Here is a 21,657-nt window from a genome sequence, read left to right as displayed (position 1 = left end):
AACAACTTTTCCATATCCTACAATTCAAGATTGTATTCCAAATTGAACATATTTTCAAAATAACATTCCAAGAATAAAAAGAATACCAAGAATAATGGCAATTCAATCCATGCATAATGGTTATCAGAATCCTCTAAATTCTAATAGAAGTCAAACATTTCCGTCTGAAATGATCGAGATTGTTGACCCTTCAAGAATGGGAAAATCTGTAAAACTGTAGCTCAGGAGAACAGCAGAATAAAAGAAAGAAAAAAAAAAAAGGGAAGAAGAATGTAAAAAGTTAGAAAAGTAGATTATTGATGCATTGTAACAGAGAATACAGTGAGACGTTCACGTTGAATCAAAGATGGTTCTTGATATTGAATATGAGGAGACTGAGAGAGAGAAAAATCCTTTGAATAAATTTAATTTTGAATAAATGATATATAATTATAAAGATTTAAAAGAAAATGATGTGATGACTAGTGCTGGTAATGTATGTTCGTTTAGAAGTGTAAAAATGAAAAAGATGATAAAGAGTGTACCGAGAAAGAAGGAGAGTAAGACTCTCTGCGTCACCATTGATCATGCATGCATTTGCACGTGCATCAACACAACTAGGCTGCAAAAGCTTATTATCTGGGACACCAATGTACTTTTATATATATATATATATATATATATATATATATATATATATATATATATATGAAAAATGTTTTTTAATAATTTTTTGAAAACTTTTTTAGAACCGCACACATAATTCATTTTAAAAAAGTTATTAAAACAAATTATTAAAATATAATGGTAATATATATATATATATATATATATATATATATATATATATTTATTTATTTATTTATTTATTGGAAAGGTTAGTCCAAGAATAAGTTCAAAGCAATTCTATTACTTCATTAGTTGTATTTTATCTGTCACCAAATATTATCTTTTCAAGTTTAAACTTTTACTTTTAAATTAATTTTACCATTTGATTTGTATAAAATATATATTTGTTTACCCATTGTCACTATATATATTTTACTTTTAAGTTTAAACTATTTTTCTATTCAATACACATATATAGACATTTTTGTAAAGTCCCTAACTATTTTATCTTTCTAGAATCAACTCAACCTTCTTAGAAATATCAATATATTGATTATGTTGAGATTTTTTTTTTTTTCAGGAAACAATATTAACTTTTTTTATGAGAATATTATGTTTATTTATATTTATTATTAGTATTAATGAAAATGTTATTATATTTTAAAGAAAAATATCGACATATAACTAATTGTAATACTAGTGCATGAGCAACCTAGATAACATTTAGGGTGAAGTTGATTGCTAATAATGTACCATTTTATTAAAGAAAATAAAACTATATATAAATGAAAAATATATTTTTGTTAATAAAGTTTAATTAATAACAAACAAGCGAAAAACTATTTTGGTGGCTGAGAAAAGTTATGAACTTAAAATTGCTGGCGAAATTGAACTAAGGACTCGTGAGAGAAAAAAAAGAAAAGAAGTATTTGAGGCAATTAGGAAATGATATGAATGAGCAAAGATTTGAAAATCTTTGACAAATTTGCTCTCAAATTTGGAAAGGACCCTGCAATACAGTGCAATGCTTCTTGTTCGTATTAGGCAAGCCAATTGCAGAAAAGGGACCCAAAGAATGGAAAGTGATTCATAAAGAAAAGCTTATAAATTGAGACATGATGATGATTGTGCTGACCCATTGGCTTTATATTTTCTGTCCTACGCCACTATCCTTTTGAAGTTTCTGTTGTTTCACTTTCACTAAATCTGGCCCAGTGACCAAAATTTTATGGACCACTCATTGTTCATATGGGATACAACAAAACTTGCATGTCACTGGGTGTCATCTACTGCGCTTATGTAGCTCTTGAGTTATCAGAAAGACAATTTACAACTTACATATATCACTTATAATTTTATGTACTCATATACGCAACTAGCACATCTTGATGTGTCTATCCTCCATAAATCAATATAATATTTGCTCTTATATACAACAAGTCATGACTCATGATCATGTGGTTCTTGATAGGAGAACTATTTCAATTCCAATGTTCTCTGTGTTGGGACAGACCTCCACGCATAGGAACAACAGATAGCAAACCATAAAAAAAATTGCCTTTGATGTGATTTCTCACTTTTATTTATGTCCGTAACACTTCAACAAAAGTGTTTATTATGAAGATTAGACGTTCAACACCTAAAGTTGGTTCCAAAGTAAGTTAACTGATGAGAAGACATCGAAGCCAATACATAGATTGGGGAGACAAAGCATTCTTATACAGAGAAGTTACAATATTTATTCTTTGAAAAATGTTTTTTTAACGACCTTTTCTTAATTTTTTACAATATCTACGTGGTGTTTTTTATTAGTCGTTTCAAATATTTTTTTAAAAATAAATTCAAACAGATCATTAAAAATAGTGATACCTGAACTATTGTCAAAACGTTGTTATGAAAAGTTATCCACGTATCATATTCTTCTTTTTTTTTTATCGAGAAATTCATTTATATCAGTTTTATACAACTTTGTTTTTTCAAAGAGAAAAAGAAGGAGGTGGAGTACAAAATGCATGGTATAAATTGTTGTAAATTCTCTTGTATATAACAATATCGAGCCTTCACATAGTAAATGACGAAGTTATGAAAGAAAATAACATCTTCTTAACTTGAACCACAGAGCTTTTAATTGATTTCAAATGTAGGGCTAAGTTTGAAAAGAGTTATTCCCATCATGCAGTACATAGCTTGAGAAGATTGGTTATTTATGAATTTGTTCAAATTGGTAATGCATTCTGGGTACCATCCTCATGTTTAATTTGTTCTTCATGTACATAAAACAAGGAACCATGGACACCAGAGAAAAATATAAAAGCCAATACCAGTAATTTTAATCAGCAACCTAAAATACCTAAAATAACAGCATCGGCATTGAATAATTGAATTTTTAATAGGAAACGACAAAAAGGCTTCAAAAATTGGATTACCCAATAAGTTTGCTGAGAAGGAAGATGGTCAATTAGTACTAATTACTAATTAAACCTGCCGGAGATATATATATAAACAGAAATATCCCAAGCAACAAGTCTAGTAAAATTAAGACTGCCCAGTAATATTATTACTAGTTTAATATAATACAGGCTATATATACATATATAGCCAAACCAAGTATTGATCCAAATTTGCAGAAATAGCAAAGATGGATCCGTTAACTGATAGATGTCATTGGTAAGCAGGAAAAGCATTCGCCCCCACAAAGCATGTTCTCTTCACAAAACGACCTTTCATTCTGGGCCTTTTTTCTGCGTTCAACTTTCTCACTTCATATCTTATTTTCTTTGCAAACAAACGAGTCCTTCTCTTCTCTCTGTACCTCGACACTCTTGCCTCTCTTCCTCCGTCTAGGTCACCCCTTAAGGCTCTTACGTCCCCATCTACACCACTCAGACCCTGAAAAATAATAAATAATCACATCTCAACCACAGCTCACACATGCAAGATGTAAAGAGCATAATTGCTAGCATTTTACTCAAAGAGATGAAAGGAACGTTTGGTTTTCATTTGAGAGTCCTACAACACCCTTTCAAAAAGCAAAATTTGCAAACCCCGCTTCCAAAATAACATTAATTCAAACTTAACTTTTCAAATTTTAATCTGAACATACAAACGTAATTCATGTAAAAGATGAAAATTAACAAGAAGTAGAGGTAGTACCAAGCAGAAGTCATAGCCAGAGTTGAACTTAGGTGGGTTTGAAGTTGTCCAGGGAGAAGAACCTTGGCTAGACCATGCGGTTATAACCTCATCGTAGTTCAGTCTCAAAAATATGTCTCTCTTTGTTCCTCCTTCTTCACCAACAGCACCGTCACTCGCCACCACACACTCCTTTTCCCGTGTATCTGACAACACGGACTCAATGCTATTCCAATGAAAGGCATCATCGTTCGTCATGTCAAAAACTGACTCCAGATAACACGCTACATCACCATCAACGTCCTCTTCATCCTTAACCTTCGCCATTGCACCCTGAACTCCCCCTCCCACACGCTCACTTATTTCATCGTCTTCTTTATCAAGTAGGTTTTCAACATCAGCAGCAAACTCCGCGAAATCCATGTCGGAAAAACTGTCCAAGTCATCTGTTCTCACATCATAATTGTCGAACACGGGCACGCGACATAGCATCTGTTCCTCCGTCTCGTCATTATCCACAACCACAGGTTCTTGTTCTTCCCTTCCCAGCTCCGGAACCAGGGGAAGAACACTGCTGTTGTTGAAGAGAACTTCTTCTTTGAGACGTTGTTGCAGTGCAAAGTGTTTGTTGTTGTTGTGACGTGGGGTTCTTGCCTTGCGTGTGAATCCACTGTGCCATGCGTGCGTGGTGGTGGTGGTTACCTTAGAGGATGCAGTTTGAAGCCGAACCCTTTCGTGCCTGCTAGCTAACTGGTTGGCGGAATGAACCAAGGTGTCGCAGCCATGGCAGAGAAAAGCATTATCAGCCGCACAGAACCACCTTGCTCTTCTGCTTATGCAACTATCGCAGGCTCGTGCTGTCTTGGCTCCCAAGGCACCTGCATCTTTCATGTCTCTCATCGTGGACAATCGTTGCTATTTTTTGGTTTGTGAAGTTTGAAATGAAAGTAACAATGGAATATTGAGATGCTTTTCATATATTTATTTGCTCAGAATCAGATAGGAAAATGGTTCAATTATTGTTAGTGTGTGTTCAGACTTGACAGCGTGGTGTGGCAGTGGGGTCTGTCTATTTTCGTTTTGTCTGAGGTATTTTAGAAAAAAAAACACAGTCTTTTAATGTAGAAGGATTTATTTAAGAGACTGGTTTTTTCTTAGAAAAAAGGTTATCTTTCTTATAAATGTTCCTGTATATATATACAAACTTAAAGATTAAACTTCTCATCAAATGATTAAAAGACAAATTATCTGTTAACCATGTTACATCAAACTTTCTCTTACTCGATAGGGTGCTCTCCCTCTCTGGCCATGCACTTTTGGTAATTTACTAGTGGGGGGTTTTGGCCCTACCATCTGGCCTCATCCCAGTGTTTATTGGCTGGAGATTTGATGTTCATCTTGTTCTCTGAATTCCCATTGGTTCCCTTTCTGATTATGGGATTTCTCATGGACCCATTTGGTTTTGGGTCTACTACTCTACTGGGGTTAGTGTGAGTTTTGTATTAAAATTTGATCGTGACCCTTTTTGTTGTCTTGCTTTTATAATTCAATAATTCCCGGTAGAACATTAAATTTTCAATTTGTGGTCCCCACCTCGATGTTGCTTTCTCCTCACCAGAGGTTGCCTTCTACCCATTTCTTGTCTTAGTCACAGTGCATTTACAACCATTAGAGAAGCTGAGTGGTGTCTGAATAATTTATCTGTCATTCTGGTTACTAATTTTTGTACTAACTTTTAGTTTTAGAGCTGCTACTTCTGCTTCAGAAAATCTAAACCATAAATTAAAGCATGGTTTGTAAACATATAGTCAAATTTAGTAACAAGGAACTCTGTCTTGCTTGTTCCCACTTGTCTTACATCAGTGACAGACCTTTTTTTCAGCAACAAACCCATTAATTTTAATTTGTCATGTCTAATCATTTTTTTCTCTGTTTCAAATGTAAACACTAATCTTATGTATAGGAAGGGAGATTACTGTATAACCTGATCCCACCAGTGGAGAAACTGATATCTTATCTACCAAGTTCAAATTTAAACTATGGTTAGTTTAATTATATTGTCAATTTTACCAAGCAGTTTCATTTGAGTAAGTAATCTTCTTAACTTCACTGCAAGAAAGGCCAATTTTGATGTAACAGATATTTGAAGGCCGAGTGTTGACATTTTAGGAATCAGTCCAAAGAACAGTTCACCTTAGAATTATATATATTTTTCTGGGGCCAGTAAATTTTCTTCATACCGAGGCCATAAATTACAACCAATGGAAGTTTAGTGTTATAGAATGGACTAGTTTTCACGAAAAGACAGATCATGGTTCGAATTCCAATCTTAAGCACACTCTGACATTAACATTCACATACACTCTATTCTATCATGTAATTAAGTTAACTGGGGAAAGTGGGGGGACACAAGCATGTACAAAACAAACTTTATGTTGTACAGTATTATAATAACGCGTGGCATGTGTGGATAAAAGGCTGAAATATCGAGGAATTTCAGTATAACGTTAATTTCAATGTGTGATTGCGGTTTTTCAAAATCTTGATAATTGATGGAACAATGATAGAAAGTTATTTTATGGCACCTGTTTTCATTCAACGTCAACATGAATGGAACTGATCGATCAGATATTGTTCGCAGAAACTGGAGGAAAGGTATTCGTGCAAAAACATGTCGCTGCTAATTGGTAAAAATAGACATAACTGAGAAGATATCGTTTTGCTCATCAATGTCAGCGTTTTTGCCTTGAAATTCTTTTACTACTACTAATAATCTTGTCATCTACACCTTTTATGGAAAGGAAGGTTAAAACTGAATGTATAACCAAATTCGGAAATGGAGCATTGTTTCAGAATCTATTAAACCAGGTTATTTGTGAAGGTTTTTCAATAAACTGTCAGAAATGCATGCATTTAATAACGAATTTTCTGAATAATTTTGAGCTTCTTAATTACCTCCCAGATATTAATTCGAATAAGTTCAAATTTGCAAAAACTTAGCTCTAGAAATGTTACCTGTGATATATGTAGCTTCTAACGAGGGACAGTAATAATGACAACTGACTAGTTGCTCCACTTGCAGTTCTTCAAGAACAATAAACGGAATTTTGCTATATCAAATGAGCAGAAAAATGTTCTCAAGTAAGTCCCCAAACCAAACAAAGCGACAAAGTTTATCAAGGATGAAAAAAAACACAGTAAAAACAATGGCTTTGTACACCCAAAAAACCAGTGAAATCTTTCTTTTCTTATACAAGGGTAAGGTAGAATTGAATACAAGTGTGCTCAAATCAGAAAATAAAGGATAAACTTTAAAAATAAGAATATTTGCAGCAGATTGATTAAAAATCGAGCAAGCCTTCCATTGAAGGCACTGGTCTTTTGAGAAGCTTTAGAAACTGGCAATGGCAAGGAGGAGGATGTCTTCGGAGACATACCAAATGGGTCTTCAGATGATGAGAAAGACCAACATGATGCTCGTCTATGACAGACATTATCTGCATAAAACGAAGATATTAGACTGAAAACCAAATCAGCAATCTGAAACTTGTGCATATCTTGCTTTGGTATAATATAGAGATAATTACCAGGGCACTGGAGGTAAGAAGAGTTCTTCATACTGCAAAAAAAGCATACCATATATTTGTTAAAATGCTAACAGGGTTTAACAGAAATTAAAACCCCATTTTAAAGTTTTGCCACAATTCATTCTTTAAGGCAAGCAAATCGAATAATACTGTAGTTGAAATTAATATTCGGTTGTTATAAGCATTCAATTTGCTTACCTACTCAGAATTTTTCCACCCCTGTGGCCACGGTAAACACATTGGATCAGATTGCAAGCTGTTTCTGAATGCTCCACACATTCACTGCCAATAATAAGATTGGATTGTTTGCAACGTAAGTTATAGCAGGGAACAGCTAGCCCAGAAGGAACGCATCGCATCCTGCCAAAATTGATTGAAATACTAAATTCAGACTAAAACTAAAATTTGAATTTTTAGCAAGATTAAGTGTATATAATAGATCTTACGTAATATCCATTGGTTGGCAACTGCATTTGATGCAGTTGCTGGCAGTTAATGTATATGAGCCATTTGGGACTATCATACTCTCATCGTACCATTTCAAGGTTGCTGATGAACATGCTGCAAAAGACAGTACAATTGTCTACAGAATATTAATGACTAAGAAAACATTCCTAACACAGAATCCTAAGTTTTATGAAGAATTTAGTAAAACCTACGTGAATGAATAGATAAAATCGGTGCCGTTTAGTACGTGTCTTCTTTTAGCAAGAGGAATAATTTGGTTAATTTCATTTTACTACATAATAAGAAAATTAGTGTTACCAATTTTTACTACAATACACCTTTTTAATATATTTCTTATCATTGGTAAATTATACCCAAGTGAAGCTAATGTTTTGGCCTTGTTATGAAAATGTCTCAAACTGTCGTATTATTGGACCTTAGGAATACCAGTAGTTTTAATCTTATTTAATATCCTTTTAAAATGACACAAAGTAGCTAGCTTTATTTTCATTTGGTATAAATTTGTTATTTATATAATATATGTGTATATTTTTTTTCCTCAAATATATTGAAGAGAGAAAAGGTTTTCTTTTTTCTTTTCCTGGTTTCTTTTTGCATAAAAGACAAAAATATTCTCATTATTTTACCATTTTCTTTTTCGCTGTCGTTGTTGGTTCTTTCTGTCTTTTCTGATATCTAATTGTGTCTTAATCAAGTTTTACTTTTTTTACCTCTTACAAGAAGGAAGTAACATATCACATATTACTCCTCAATAAATAATGATTTCCGGATTATATAATTTGAAAACATAGAAATATTTACAAATTTGAAAGTTTTTTATAATTTATTTTCATGAAAAAGTAACTTTTAAAATGTGTAATTCAAAAGATGAAAATGACTTTCAAATTGATCTTAAAGTAAAAAATAACTTTATACAAAAATTCTTTTAATCCAAAAATAATGACTTAAGTTATAATTCATTAGTTAAAAGCACCTACCAAATTTAGAGGTTTTGTGAGAAGTGGATAGGAACCTGCAATGGGAAGAGATATAATGTCTCCAGGATCTACTGTAGGTTCCGAAAAGCCATTGACAGCTTTCAAGTCCGAAATAGTTGTACCAAACTTCGCTGCTATGCTGCTCAGGCTCTCTCTTATCTGCACAACATATGACATGTAAACAGCGGTTCCCCCATTGTTAACGTTGTTAAAACATGTGCATGGCAGTGGAATAACAAGGGTGCCTCCATTCCTCAAGGGGTTGCTGCCATTGATGCTGTTCAGAATCTTGATTTGTTCACCACTGACCAACCCACCATAACCTTCTGATATGGACGCAGCTGTGTCTGCTGCACGAACAGTGTAAATGGTTGACATGGACCTTCGGATGCCATCCACACAAGAGCAGAAGATGGGTATTTTGACAAACGTTTTGGCCCTCAGGATTTGGTGTGCACTTGATGATGTTATGGGGAAGAGAGAGTTCGACGCCAAGATATCAGAGGCGTTTACGTGGAAACGAGTCGCGATTTCTGATACTTTGGAGTCCCATGGCAAGAAATAAGAGAGGAGAGAGGGGCATGAGTCTGAGGAATTGCATGCTTCAATGGTGGACTTTGTTTCAACTTCATATTCAAAACTCAGTAACATCAAACACAAGATCTGAGGCCAAACAAACTGCTGATAGTTTCTCATTTTTTGGTATGCAGATTCAGACCAGGAAAGTAGAAATAGAAGGATTTTAGATGACTGCTATTCCTTCCATTCCATACTCACAAGTCTAAATTAATTGGACCAAAACTGTTAGGTGAAGGACTGTTCATTTATAAAAACTAATTTAATTATTACCACTAATGCTACACTAAGTGACTTTTAATTTAAGGTTTAATTGATTCGGAGGTCCCTATTTGTGCAGTTTTGCGTCAAGTAGGTCCCTGTATTTTGAAATAGCTCAATTTGGCCCCTAATTTTGAAAAATTGAAACAATAAAGTCTATGCCGTTAAATTCTGTGAACGGCGTCTAAATTGGTGGCATTTGAAAACACGTGGCACATAAATAGTTTACTAGGTGGAGTTAAATTATTTTTTAGTTTCAGAAGCACGTGAGACATAAAGTTTGTTTGGATTTCATTAAATCCCTCAGCTGAAGCTCAAAATCCCTAATTGAAAAGGGTGCGAAAAGGGTCTTTGTACTCGTTCTTCTTTGAAGGGTGTTGGTTCAGTATTATTTGCGAGGGGGGTGGGTCTGGTGGTGATCAAGGTTATAGTCGTTCTTCTTGGAAGAGGATGTCGAAGGAGTACTCTTGCTCTTCGTCGACATGCAGGCGGAAGGAAAACCCTATAGTTTCTTCACCGATTTGCTATTGTGGACAGAGATCTGTGATGAGAACTTCCAAAACTATGAAGAATCGAGGCAAGCAATTTTGGGGATGCTCCAAGTATAAGGTATGTTAGATTGAACCTAATTAATTAGTGGTAGTGTTTCTGAGAACACAACATTGTAATTGACAGTTGTGTTTGCAAAATGGTGTTGAAGACGCTGGTTGCAACTTCTTCAAATGGTGCACAGATGTTGGAAGTGACGAAAGTGGTAGTTACGTGAAGAGCGAAGGGAACAAAGAAACTTTGGTCAACATTGAAGAAATGGAGAGTACTAGGAAAATGCTAGTTAAGATACAGAAATCACTGTTAATTGTTCAAAAGTGGATGAAGTTGTTGATATTGTTGGTTTGTGTTTTATGTGTCATAGAGATGATTTTAGTTTCAATGTTGTTGAGAATGGGATGAAAGTGTATGAGATGAGAACAAATGTATTGATAAGAGTGAATGAAAATTGTTCTCTTTAATCTGAAAACTTTGTTGAATGAGAATTTGTCTTTTCTCCAAATATACAGCATGTGAATGAAGTATCCATATTAAACTTAATCTAACATATGGCGTCTCTTCCAATCAAGATAATTTAACAACACCCTACAGTTCGGTCCTTCTCTCTCTCCCTTACCGCCTCCGTTCGGTATTATTATAGATACCGTTCGGACCCCCATAACCTTCCGTTCGGACCCCCCCCCCCCCCCCATACCGTTCGAACCCCCTCAACACCTAACAAAGGGTCCACACGAGTAAATATTAAAGTGCTGAAATTGTAAATGGTTCACATGAGTAAGGCTCAAAATACCATTGCATTCAATACAGTAAGTCACAAAGGTTACAAAAGTCTTTAGAATTGTAAATGGTTCACAGGACAAAATATTAAAGTGTTGAAATATGTTTCATCCTCTTTTACAATGGTTCACTGCAGTATGATAAACATTAAGTAATCTCCTCCTATGCTTCACCCTCATTTGTTGATGTCAGGATTGGTTCATTTGTTGGCTTACTTTGTTGTGTTTGGTTCATTTGGCAAGAAGTTCTATTGTGACCCATTTGCCTACAAATGCCACATCTTTTATGTAGACCACCCTTCCTCATTCTTGTATCGTCCCTGATCAACTCCCATTCTGCCAACCTCCTTTTCTTCTTTGGTCTCCCTGGCAATGCTCTCTTTGTTGGAGGGAAGACATCATTACTTGGTGTAATCTGCCACATCTCTTTACCATTGATTGGATACACAATTGAAGAGTATATCTCTTGATATGTTGCCTTCCTAAACCAACAAGGTATGATACCTAGGAATCCAAAACTTAGTTAACTAGGACTCCTTATTGAGTCTAGTCTTGATTTTAGGACAAATGACCCCAGACAATGATTGACTTTTTGTTCTGTTACTTGCCCATCTCTTCATCAAGTAAATCCGGATCTCCTCCATCATGGTTATGATTGGCTTAGACCTTGTATGCACCATAACACTGTTGAATGCCTCTGACATGTTGTTTACCAATGTATCACATTTACATGTGGTGTTAAACCTTGATCTGGAACAGTATCTACATGGTATATTAATATCAGCTTATGAAATATTAGAAGTATGCATTGCATCAAACACAACATATATTGGAAAACAAACCTGTGAGGTATTTTAATCAGATATTTATAAGCTTCATTGTTGACCTCTTTTATATTTCTCATTTCGTTTTCCCATGTTTGTGGATGGGTTGTTGTAGCTGTCTTCCACATCAACCGTTTGAGCTGCTTGCCAGGGAATTTTTTTTCTGAAATTGGCATATAGGTGCCTAACGCAAAATCGTTGATCAACTCCTAGAACCACTTCTTGAATAGCTTGCTATAGGTCCTGTTATTTCAATAACAATGTAAATAACCATATTGGGGAAATAGTCATATGCATTGTTAGAGGTCTTATTTCAATTACCTTTTATTGATCTGATATGAATGTACATGATGCACATACTGGCTCCCCACCGAGGTCTTCAACCAAAAGTTTCATAAACCATTTCCACGTGGCCTTGTTCTCTACTTCCACAAGGACATATGCAATAGGTAGCATTTGGTCGTTTGCGTCTCTACCAACAGCAGTTAACAATTCACCACCATATTTACCTTTCAAAAATGCACCATCCAGCCCTATAATAGGCCTGCAGGACACGAAACTATCCTTGCAGGCCTTCAGACAAACATAAAACCTCCTGAATATAGGTCCTCCCTCATTTGGTTCAACTTCAACCTTTACTGTGGATCCAGGATTACGAGTTAGGACCTCATTTGCATAATCGTAGATCCTTTTATATTGCTCTTTGAAAGACCCATCAACATGGTCTGAAGCAATGGCTTTTGCCCTATAAGCCATGGATCTAGATACACCTACATTCCACTTTCTATTTATCTTGTCAACAATTTTCACTCCCTTAACTTTAGGATTTTGTCTAACAGTTTTCTCAAACCTCTTACTCAACCATTTTGCATTAAGTAATTTGACTTTGTGCTCTCTACTACAAGTGTGGTTGTCAACAATAGTCCTTAATTGCCATGTTTGTATTGCATCCATATAAGCACAATATGTCATCCAGGGGCACTTACCTTTAGCACCCACACATTTTGCCTTAATTCTTTTCTTATCATTTTTAAGATATCTTATATTTCTACCATTTTCTATTGCATAGGTTTTTATGGCATCCAACAAATCTTGCTTCTGAGCAAAATAAGTGTCTAAATCCCACTTGTAGTCCACCATTGATTTAGGCATAGTAAATGTGACAAACTTGCCATAACTCTCTTCTTCATCATCTTCTCCATCACTTTCTGCTCCACTAACTAATTCTTCGGATTCCCATTCATCATCGGACAAACCTCTATCATCATCAGTATTTATGCCATCATCAACATCACTATCAGACATGTCAGTTGATGATGCTCCATTATATTCCACATCAACTTCTATATCACCTAAGCAATTTACATCTAATACATCTTCTTGTATATCACAGTCAACCAGGTCTTCCATATAGTCATCATTAACATGAAGATTGCCATCAACATTGGCATCCTCACCACTTGAACTCCAACTATGAACAGTAGCACCATCTCCTTCACACTCACCCACATCAAACTGGGTTTCAATTTCACCTTCAACAACACCATCACCCTCACATCTTTCTTCTTCAACAGGAACATTATCTTCACCTACTATTTCAGTCTGTTGTTCACACTCACCATCATTTTCACACTCACCATCTTTTTGTTCACACTGACCACCACCTTCCTTTTCACACTCACCATTACCTTGCTCTTCACACTAACCACCACCTTCCTTTTCACACTCACCATCGCCTTGTTGTTCACACTGACCACCACCTTCCTTTTCACACTCACCATTACCTTGTTGTTCAAACTGACCATAACCTTCATTTTCAGATTCACCCTCATAAATACCTACTGCCTCACCAATATCAGGCGTCACATTTTCAACTTCTACTTCAACATTTTCTAACAAGTGTATGATATCAGGTTCAGAGACTACATGAACAACAAATAGATGAACCTCACCATTTAGCCTAGCTAAGTTTATCATGTGCATGGCTCCTCTATCATCACACAAAAGCTCTAACATATTATCTAACACAGAACCACCCCCTACAGAATACCATAACTCCTTAAACTCATCATATCCAAGTCCTTTTACTACACTGACAACAAGGAAGTAGCTCCACATGTCTGGGTCAAAAGACAAAGTTGTACTTTCCCCCTCATACTTAAGTGGCCCATCATTCAAGAACTTCCCTCCATGGTGGAAAACAACTTCAAAATGATCCTCCATGTTCAACACAATAACAATATTTATCCTATAAAATAATAACAGGGCCAACGGCAACTAAAATTATTTCAAATTATATCAATATCTATCCTATAAAACCACAACAGAGAAAGTGTATGACTTATATACAGAAAACCTTTAACAGAACATGCTTCAATTATACACACCAACGACAACAAAACTTAAACATAATTAAAAGCACAAGAAACAAAGATGGAGGACCACATTGCAACACAACTTTATCAGAACATGCTTCAACAACACACTCTGACAGAACTTCAAACATGGGGGACCACATTAAAAGTAACAACGATATACTAACCATGCAACATTCTCGAAAAACCACGATATACTAACCTCAACACGTGTTTCACCTGCAACGAACTTCGCCAAAGCTTTCCACGCGAAAACCACCGATAGATGAAGATAATTTCATAAAACGAACCTTTTTCTAAGTCTGATTTCACACTAAAACCCAATGTTCCCCAATTGCGGACCAGAACAACCAACCCACGAACCCTATTTCCCCAATTTCGCACACACCCAATATCTCAACCTAATACCTTTTAATTTGATTTCTCCAATTTCCCCAATTTTATAACGTTTACCTTAATTTAAACCACGTGCTTCTAAAACTAAGAAATAATTTAACTCCACCTAGTAAACTATTTATGTGCCACGTGTTTTCAAATGCCACCTCACCTAGCCACCAGGCAACAATTTAGACGCCGTTCACAGAATTTAACGGCATGGACTTTATTGTTTCAATTTTTCAAAATTAGGACCAAATTGAGCTACTTCAAAATACAGGGACCTACTTGACGCAAAACTACACAAATAGGGACCTCCGAATCAATTAAACCTTAATTTAAATTTAATGTCGTAGATGATAAAGAGAATGTTGAGTAATGCTTAAAAACGTGTATGGTAGGGAAAATAACTTAATAATTACTTTACTAAATATATAATATGGTTAATTAATTTGTTTCGGTTATGGGGCTGAGTCACTAAACACCTTCACAATTTGTCCTTCCTCGCCGTCCGGTCTTGCTCCTTGGGTCCCTGGTCGGTCGGTGTGTACTTGTTAAAGATACTTTGATGCCAAAGTCAGTAGTTGAACCGTCCAGTTATCTAATACGACAATGACAGTAATAAATGCACAGTAAAATGCCTTCTTTTACCGGTTACCTTTGACTTACATTTATATTTTTCTGGCATGGGCCCGGGATTAGTGATGTTTTAATCTCGGCCCAATCCTGGTCCAGTAAGCTTAATCGTGATTTACCTTAATCTTCCTAATCATTAATCATTTACGCTTATGAGGCAGGCCGTCCGGACCGGTCAAATTGTCCCGTTACTAACCGTTCGGTCATGTCTTTCTTGTGGTCAATGGAGACCGTCCCGCCATATAGTCATAATTATTTCTATCTTTATGTCTTTTTTAATTTATTTATTTTTTTATCAATTCAATAGATGTTACTAGTGTACTTTGATAAGTCAATGCAATTGTATTTTTTACATAGAAATTTATTTATTATATCCCATATATCTTGGCTATATTATTAAATTCATACCTTGTCATTACCTTATGGGTAAAAACTCTACAATAAGAAATACTTCGAAACATCTATGCTTAATTTACCTTTTTATGCACAAATAAGGTAAAACAACAACAAAGTATCAAATTTTCATAAACAAGAGATATAATATAACGCTAATAGGTGCAAAGAGAGACGTGAAAACCTTGGATTTGACATAAAGTAGCAAACAAAATCATGAACACAGTAGCAAATCTAAACTTTGAATATCAAAAACTCTCTTACCCGTTGTCTTCACGAATCAAATATAAGAATATCTTCCGCCATTTATCTTTCCTCTTTTGGAACAATATTATCTAGGTGTGAACAATGGCAAATGTAGAAAGTGGTGTTTGAGTGGGATGAAGCTTTACCTCGGCCAACACAACACGTTATATATCAGAAGCCACTAACCCAAGGTGCGATGTTCCATCATACACTAATATCTATTCTTTTGCCCAACATGATAACATTTCTACGAATAAATGTGATGGAAATTTTGTTTAAATTTTGTTTGGTTCCTCATTTTTCATCCAACCAGAAAAAGGTCTAAAAATGAAACAGAAAAGGAAGGAAATGAACCTCTGACGACATTTACAGAGATAGTGGAGAATATTGGATGACGCAATATCTGAACACCCACATATGAACATAATATATACAGAGCGTAATAATTTGTGTTGCCTTTGAATGAGGGCAGTGATGGACGGTGTGGAGAAGGGTAAGAAGAAGAGGGTGGTGGGCGTTAGGGTTAGGGGGGAGGAAGAGAGAGAGACGGCGCAGAAGCAGAAGCTTGATCAGGAGGGCCCCACCCAGGAGGAGGTCGACCACTTCTTCGCCATACTCCGCCGGATGAAGCTCGCTCTCGTTCACTTCCACCGCAAACCAAACGCCGCCAACCACTGGAGGGAGACACTCGAGGAAACTCACCTCACCTTCCGTCACCCTCCCGTCGAAAACAACGCCGCCGATCGTTTTGATCTCAACGCCGTCGCTCCTGAGGCCGCCGACACCTAGTTTTGTGTGTGGGACGAAGAAAACAATTTCTGCATTATTATTATTTTTTTCCTTCTCTGAATTAACTACCTGTAGCCGGGAAATAGGTTTTCCTCTTAAACTCAATTTCATCTATTTCTTTGACGTACTTAATTGCTTATTGGCTCTCTGAACGCTACAATAATTGAACTTTGGAGTATTAGAAACAGGTTTATCGTTCTCTTTGTATTATTTTCTGCATAACTTTCTTTCTCACCGTATTATTCGTGACTTTTTATCAAAACAGGAAGAGAACTTTTATCCGTAACAGAAGAGGATGATTACTTTCCAACAAAAAAAAAAATCCATTATCGTAATTGTATTCAGGAGAATAAGTTCCGAAAGTGTTGGGGTGCAGAAAGATATCTGGTGAGATGCAGGAAGTAATAGGCTGAAATTTATATGGGCTGAACATACAACTGAACTTTCTATGGGCTACCCAAGAATTATTAAGACTGTTCTACCGGCCCAGTGCCTACTGCCTTTTATCTCTAGTAGAGAAAAATGCATAGTGAAGCTAATCAGATAGAAACATTTTTTTTTTCAATTCAATGCTCAAATGCGCTTTTATTTATTTAAATTTGGGATGACACTGACTTCAAACCCATATTTTAAAAGGTTTATAGCTTTTCGTAATTGAAATAAAAGAATTTTTTTACATTAGTTTGTAAATATTAAATTTGAAAAAGTAAAATATTTTTTTAAAAATCGTTTTTAGTCTCTCAAATTTATTATTTATGGTTTAAATCAATTTTTTCTTAATTTGGAAGGCTAAAAACAGTCAATTGGTGCGATTTTTTTTTTCAAAATTTAGTGATTAAAAACATAATTAAACATGTATTTTATAGTAAGAACAAAATTGGACAAGCATCTTCATACAAAATTCTAAGAGATAAAATTTAAAAAATAAATTTAACTTACACACAAGTTGGGGAAAAAAACTTAGAAATTATATAAAAAATTACAAATTCTTTTAGGATAAAAAAGTGTTTTTTTTTTCAAATTAGAGAGACTAAAAAGTGTTTTTTAATACGTTTTATTGATGTTTGGTAATTTTTAAGGAAGATATTGATACTAAAAAAATGCAATAAATCTCCACCACCATTATTGTATATACTATTTTCATGATAATTTTCCATAAGAAACGGGCAAACACATCTTCCTTTTATGTAATTTCACTGCAGACAAAATGTTATCAGCAAAATTAACGTTGTGTGTGGCTTATAAACAATGAAATAGTAGTATAATTGTGTGTTATTTGTGATGAAGATTTGCCACCACAGGCTATTTTTTATTATCTATTAACTTTATTAGAGATTTTAAATAATAAATAACATCTATATCTATCTCAATATACGTTTGGTTTTTTAAATTATTAAATCAACTCACTAATTTATCAATTTTGGTTATCTTTTATTTTTGAAGGACCACCTCTGTCATATTTTTTTCCACTTGTAAAATTCTCTATAATCTTGGGGTTCCTTTGTTTTACTGTCATAATCAAATTTTTTATATCTATAAGAAAACAGTTAGATCATTTTTGCATGAATTAACAAAAATTGAAATTTATAATCAAGATAACTGTTTAAATATACTTTTAATTATGTCTATAATTCAAAAAATATATTTTAAAATGAGCTTTTTTTACCAATATAATAAACGTTTTTGTTATTACATTTATTTCAAGCTGAGTGACACGCTGATCACATGTATGACAGATTAGACAGGCTGAAATGAGATGTTGCATAAATCATGAGGTATATGTTTTTTTCCTTGACCCATGGTTTTAAACAATAAAATATATAAGAGTAGTTTTTAAAATATAATAAGCAAAGGTTTCTAAAAATACTTGTATATTACTCAACATAATAAGAAAAAGAAGAAGAAAATTGTAAATTTTGACAAATATATGAGGTAGAGCTAGCCCTGACTCAGTCATTAGATGAGATATGACAGATTAGAAATTCAGATATGATGAATTAAAATTTCTGAAATCTCAAAATTGAATTCTTTGTTGAAAGATTTTATTTATAATTTTTTTTCATTTCTATTGTGGATAAATTCTTTGTTTTTGTTTGTGGTGAAGATACAATTAAACTTATCTTTGTATATTTAATGGAAAATTAATATCTTTATAAATTCTACGGGATATTATGAAATTTTTATCTAAGGATAGAAAAAAAAAAGAAATTATCAACATACTTATTTGGTAAAAAAATTTAAACTTATTTAATGAATATATGGAATAATCTATCTAATATTTTGTTGCTATATTTATTTAAAAAATTGTATAAACAGACTCTTTTATTTTATATTATTAGACTGATCAAACTATTTTTATTATATTTATTTAATTAGTATAGGTAGAAATTTGTTTAATAGGTCTGTTATTAAACTTATATATATTTTTTATTATATTTGTCTTACTCATCTAATTAATATATATTTGTAGACTGAAATAATGATAATATAAATATATTACAAATATATTGGTGGTATAAAATAAAATACTTTTTACTACTAAATCTTTCTGAATACTTTTCTTTAAGAAATAACTTTTTTTTATCGAAACATAATTTAATCTATTATAATAAATCGTCATAAAAAAATCTTCTTTTCACTAGTGTTTGAATCAGACACGTAAGGCTTGTTATCATACCTAAATCCAATTATAATATTCAATACAATAATACATATCAAAAAAATCTTGAACACTTCATCTTCTTCTAAACTGAAACATAAGCTTAAAAAACTGGGGTTTGCTGGGTCCAATGTCATAGGGTAAACTATTAAAGTTTGTGACAGTGGTAGGCATCGTTTTCAGTTTCACATACTTTAACTAACGGCCAGAAACGCTGAGCCACTTCTGCACGCCAATACAGTCAATAATTGATTAATTCCTGAATCTGAAGGTTATATAATTATATTATCGTTGACGGCGTCGTCTTTTTCTGTTTCAATTTACTACATTACTTCAAAAAATTTAATGCATTAAAAACTCATCTTCTTCAAAACAATGGTGGAAATATGTCAAAAAAATACACTCTCTTCTGCGGTTAGGTAAGAGGGATAATGACAGAGGCCTTAGAGGCACTAAAAACATATATAAAAATTTAAGCAGTATGTTATTTTATAAATAGATTACAAATGTCATATAAAACACTAAATTGTTGCTGTTGGAACCTTCGTAATTCATTCATCTTATATCATTAGTTTTGGAACCTTCGTAATTCATTGATCTTATATCATTAGTTTGGCAATTTCAAAAATTCAAGTTAATTTTTTTTATTGTTGTGTAAGATCGAATATAAAACATCTTTTTCATACTTTTTTCGGATTATTTTAAGTTATCTAGAACATTTATAGTTAATTTTCTTTTACTTTTTCAATGTTTGAATTCCAAAACATACGAACAGATACATGTTAAAAGATACTTTGATGTTCAAATCTGTAATCTAATCGGTCAGAGATCATACTAAAATCTTAAATTCACAATCAATATAATTACCTATTTTTTACTTTTGATTTATATTTATAAATTTTAAATTAATCATTATTAACAAAGTTATAATCACGGTTCAAAACCTAATATGTGTGGCTTACTAATTAATTTGATTAAAAGTTATATTTAAGGTGCGATTAGTTAGTTTAGGTAACGTATCAACATAATTATAAAATAGGTAAACTTAAAGAGTAAGTTGATAGCTAAAATACGAAAAGATGCAATAAAATATAATGACGATATAAAAAGAAAAACTTACAAGTTAAAGTCTTGCATGAGAGACATTATCGTCTCCTATATAAATTTATTTTTGATGACGACTTATTGATGTTGATACTGTCTAATATTTCTCCTCAAATAGGCTTAAAGTTGATAACATAATGAATAGGTCTTAGGCGTTCTAACATAATGAACCACCCAGAACATTTGTATAGTAGGTTTTGGTATTAAATAAATGTTTAAACTTATGACATTTATTTCGAAAAAGTCATAAAATCTTATAAGATTTGTATGGTTTAGTAAACAATGAATGTTATAAGAAGATAATTTGTTCAACTTTTTTACATTATTTCATATTATATTACATGTTTCCTATACGAACTAGCTCACACATAGATTACTTCTGGTGGTTACGTGATTGTATTGATCTGTGTTAATAAATGAGAGTGCATTGTTCTACCATTCTTTATATTATTCATAGTATATACACGAGACAAACCGAAGTTAGGTCGAGGTTGGATTGATTATCTTATAATGTTTTTTATAACTTATATTTTTAATATATATATATATATATATATATATATATATATATATATATATATATATATATATATATATGGGTTTGGTAACGTCTGTTTTTGAGTTGATACATTTTAGTAATGTATATCGGATTTTAGTAAACAAAAATATATATCATCGATTCTAAGTTTTAAGGTTAACGGTATTTTAATAATTTTCTTAAGTTTTAAGGTTAAGGGTATTTTAATAATTTAAAAAAAAAGAGTTGAGAGGAATGAGGGAGGTGAGTAAGGGTTTGGAGAGTTTCTTTCTTTTTTTAGTTTTAAAAATGAAAATTATTAAAATACTCTTAACCTTAAAACTTATAATCCATGATACATAAGGATACTTTGTTTACTAAAACCCGATACACATTACTAAAATATATCAACTAAAAAACATTAACAAACCCATATATATATATATATATATATATATATATATATATATATATATATATATATATATATATATATATATATATATTTCAAATATTTTAAACAAGTAATCAAATAGCAGTAAAATAATAATCGATAAGAAAATAAATCTTACAAATAATTTGATAATAGATAACACAATAATAAGTTTAAAAAAACAACAAATCTCAATAATATAAATTCTAACTCATGATTCTTATACAATAAATTGTGAGATTGACTCAATCTTATAAAATTAAATTTATAAAATAAAATTTATATCTATATATATATATATATATATATATATATATATATATATATATTAAAATAACCTATCATAGTATAACGTGAAACTTCTAACATATTTATTATTTATAAACCATCAT

The 21,657-nt window shown here is 33.0% G+C and overlaps 4 protein-coding genes across 7 annotated transcripts; 1 reads left to right on the top strand and 3 right to left on the bottom strand.

Moving 5' to 3' along the window:
* Positions 1 to 2,980: 2,980 nt before the first annotated feature.
* Positions 2,981 to 4,778, bottom strand: LOC108346885 (zinc finger protein CONSTANS-LIKE 16). The gene is made up of 2 exons (XM_017585946.2): positions 3,742 to 4,778; positions 2,981 to 3,477 (listed from the first exon to the last, which is right to left on the bottom strand). The coding sequence occupies exons 1-2, from the start codon at positions 4,618 to 4,620 to the stop codon at positions 3,250 to 3,252; spliced, it is 1,107 nt and encodes a 368-aa protein (XP_017441435.1). The 5' UTR covers positions 4,621 to 4,778; the 3' UTR covers positions 2,981 to 3,249.
* Positions 4,779 to 4,931: 153 nt separating this feature from the next.
* Positions 4,932 to 10,771, bottom strand: LOC108346374 (lysM domain-containing GPI-anchored protein 3). Of its 3 annotated transcripts, XM_052870149.1 has the most exons (6): positions 8,753 to 10,771; positions 7,754 to 7,890; positions 7,506 to 7,667; positions 7,308 to 7,339; positions 7,158 to 7,217; positions 4,932 to 6,830 (listed from the first exon to the last, which is right to left on the bottom strand). In XM_052870149.1, exons 1-6 carry the CDS (start codon positions 9,446 to 9,448, stop codon positions 6,784 to 6,786), a joined length of 1,134 nt encoding a protein of 377 aa, XP_052726109.1. In that variant the 5' UTR covers positions 9,449 to 10,771; the 3' UTR covers positions 4,932 to 6,783. The 3 variants fall into 3 exon arrangements, with proteins under 3 accessions (XP_052726109.1, XP_052726100.1, XP_017440945.1); XM_052870140.1 differs by lacking the exon at positions 4,932 to 6,830 and having other exon boundaries at positions 6,841 to 7,217; positions 8,753 to 10,764; XM_017585456.2 differs by lacking the exon at positions 4,932 to 6,830 and having other exon boundaries at positions 6,841 to 7,217; positions 7,754 to 7,868; positions 8,788 to 10,760.
* Positions 10,772 to 10,868: 97 nt separating this feature from the next.
* Positions 10,869 to 13,148, bottom strand: LOC128195478 (uncharacterized). 2 transcript variants are annotated; one of them, XM_052873265.1, is made up of 3 exons: positions 12,060 to 13,148; positions 11,757 to 11,981; positions 10,869 to 11,676 (listed from the first exon to the last, which is right to left on the bottom strand). In XM_052873265.1, the coding sequence occupies exon 1, from the start codon at positions 13,146 to 13,148 to the stop codon at positions 12,063 to 12,065; it is 1,086 nt and encodes a 361-aa protein (XP_052729225.1). In that variant the 3' UTR covers positions 10,869 to 11,676; positions 11,757 to 11,981; positions 12,060 to 12,062. The 2 variants fall into 2 exon arrangements, with proteins under 2 accessions (XP_052729225.1, XP_052729228.1); XM_052873268.1 differs by having other exon boundaries at positions 11,757 to 13,148.
* Positions 13,149 to 15,814: 2,666 nt separating this feature from the next.
* LOC108346375 (uncharacterized) lies at positions 15,815 to 16,762 on the top strand. Its single transcript, XM_017585457.2, has 2 exons — positions 15,815 to 15,954; positions 16,077 to 16,762. Exon 2 carries the CDS (start codon positions 16,226 to 16,228, stop codon positions 16,550 to 16,552), a length of 327 nt encoding a protein of 108 aa, XP_017440946.1. The 5' UTR covers positions 15,815 to 15,954; positions 16,077 to 16,225; the 3' UTR covers positions 16,553 to 16,762.
* Positions 16,763 to 21,657: the final 4,895 nt, after the last annotated feature.

Source organism: Vigna angularis, chromosome 1, assembly GCF_016808095.1.
Source record: "Vigna angularis cultivar LongXiaoDou No.4 chromosome 1, ASM1680809v1, whole genome shotgun sequence".
NCBI lineage: Eukaryota > Viridiplantae > Streptophyta > Magnoliopsida > Fabales > Fabaceae > Vigna > Vigna angularis.
Note: the sequence above shows the minus strand (reverse complement) of the source record. Positions and strands in the feature narration are given on the sequence as shown.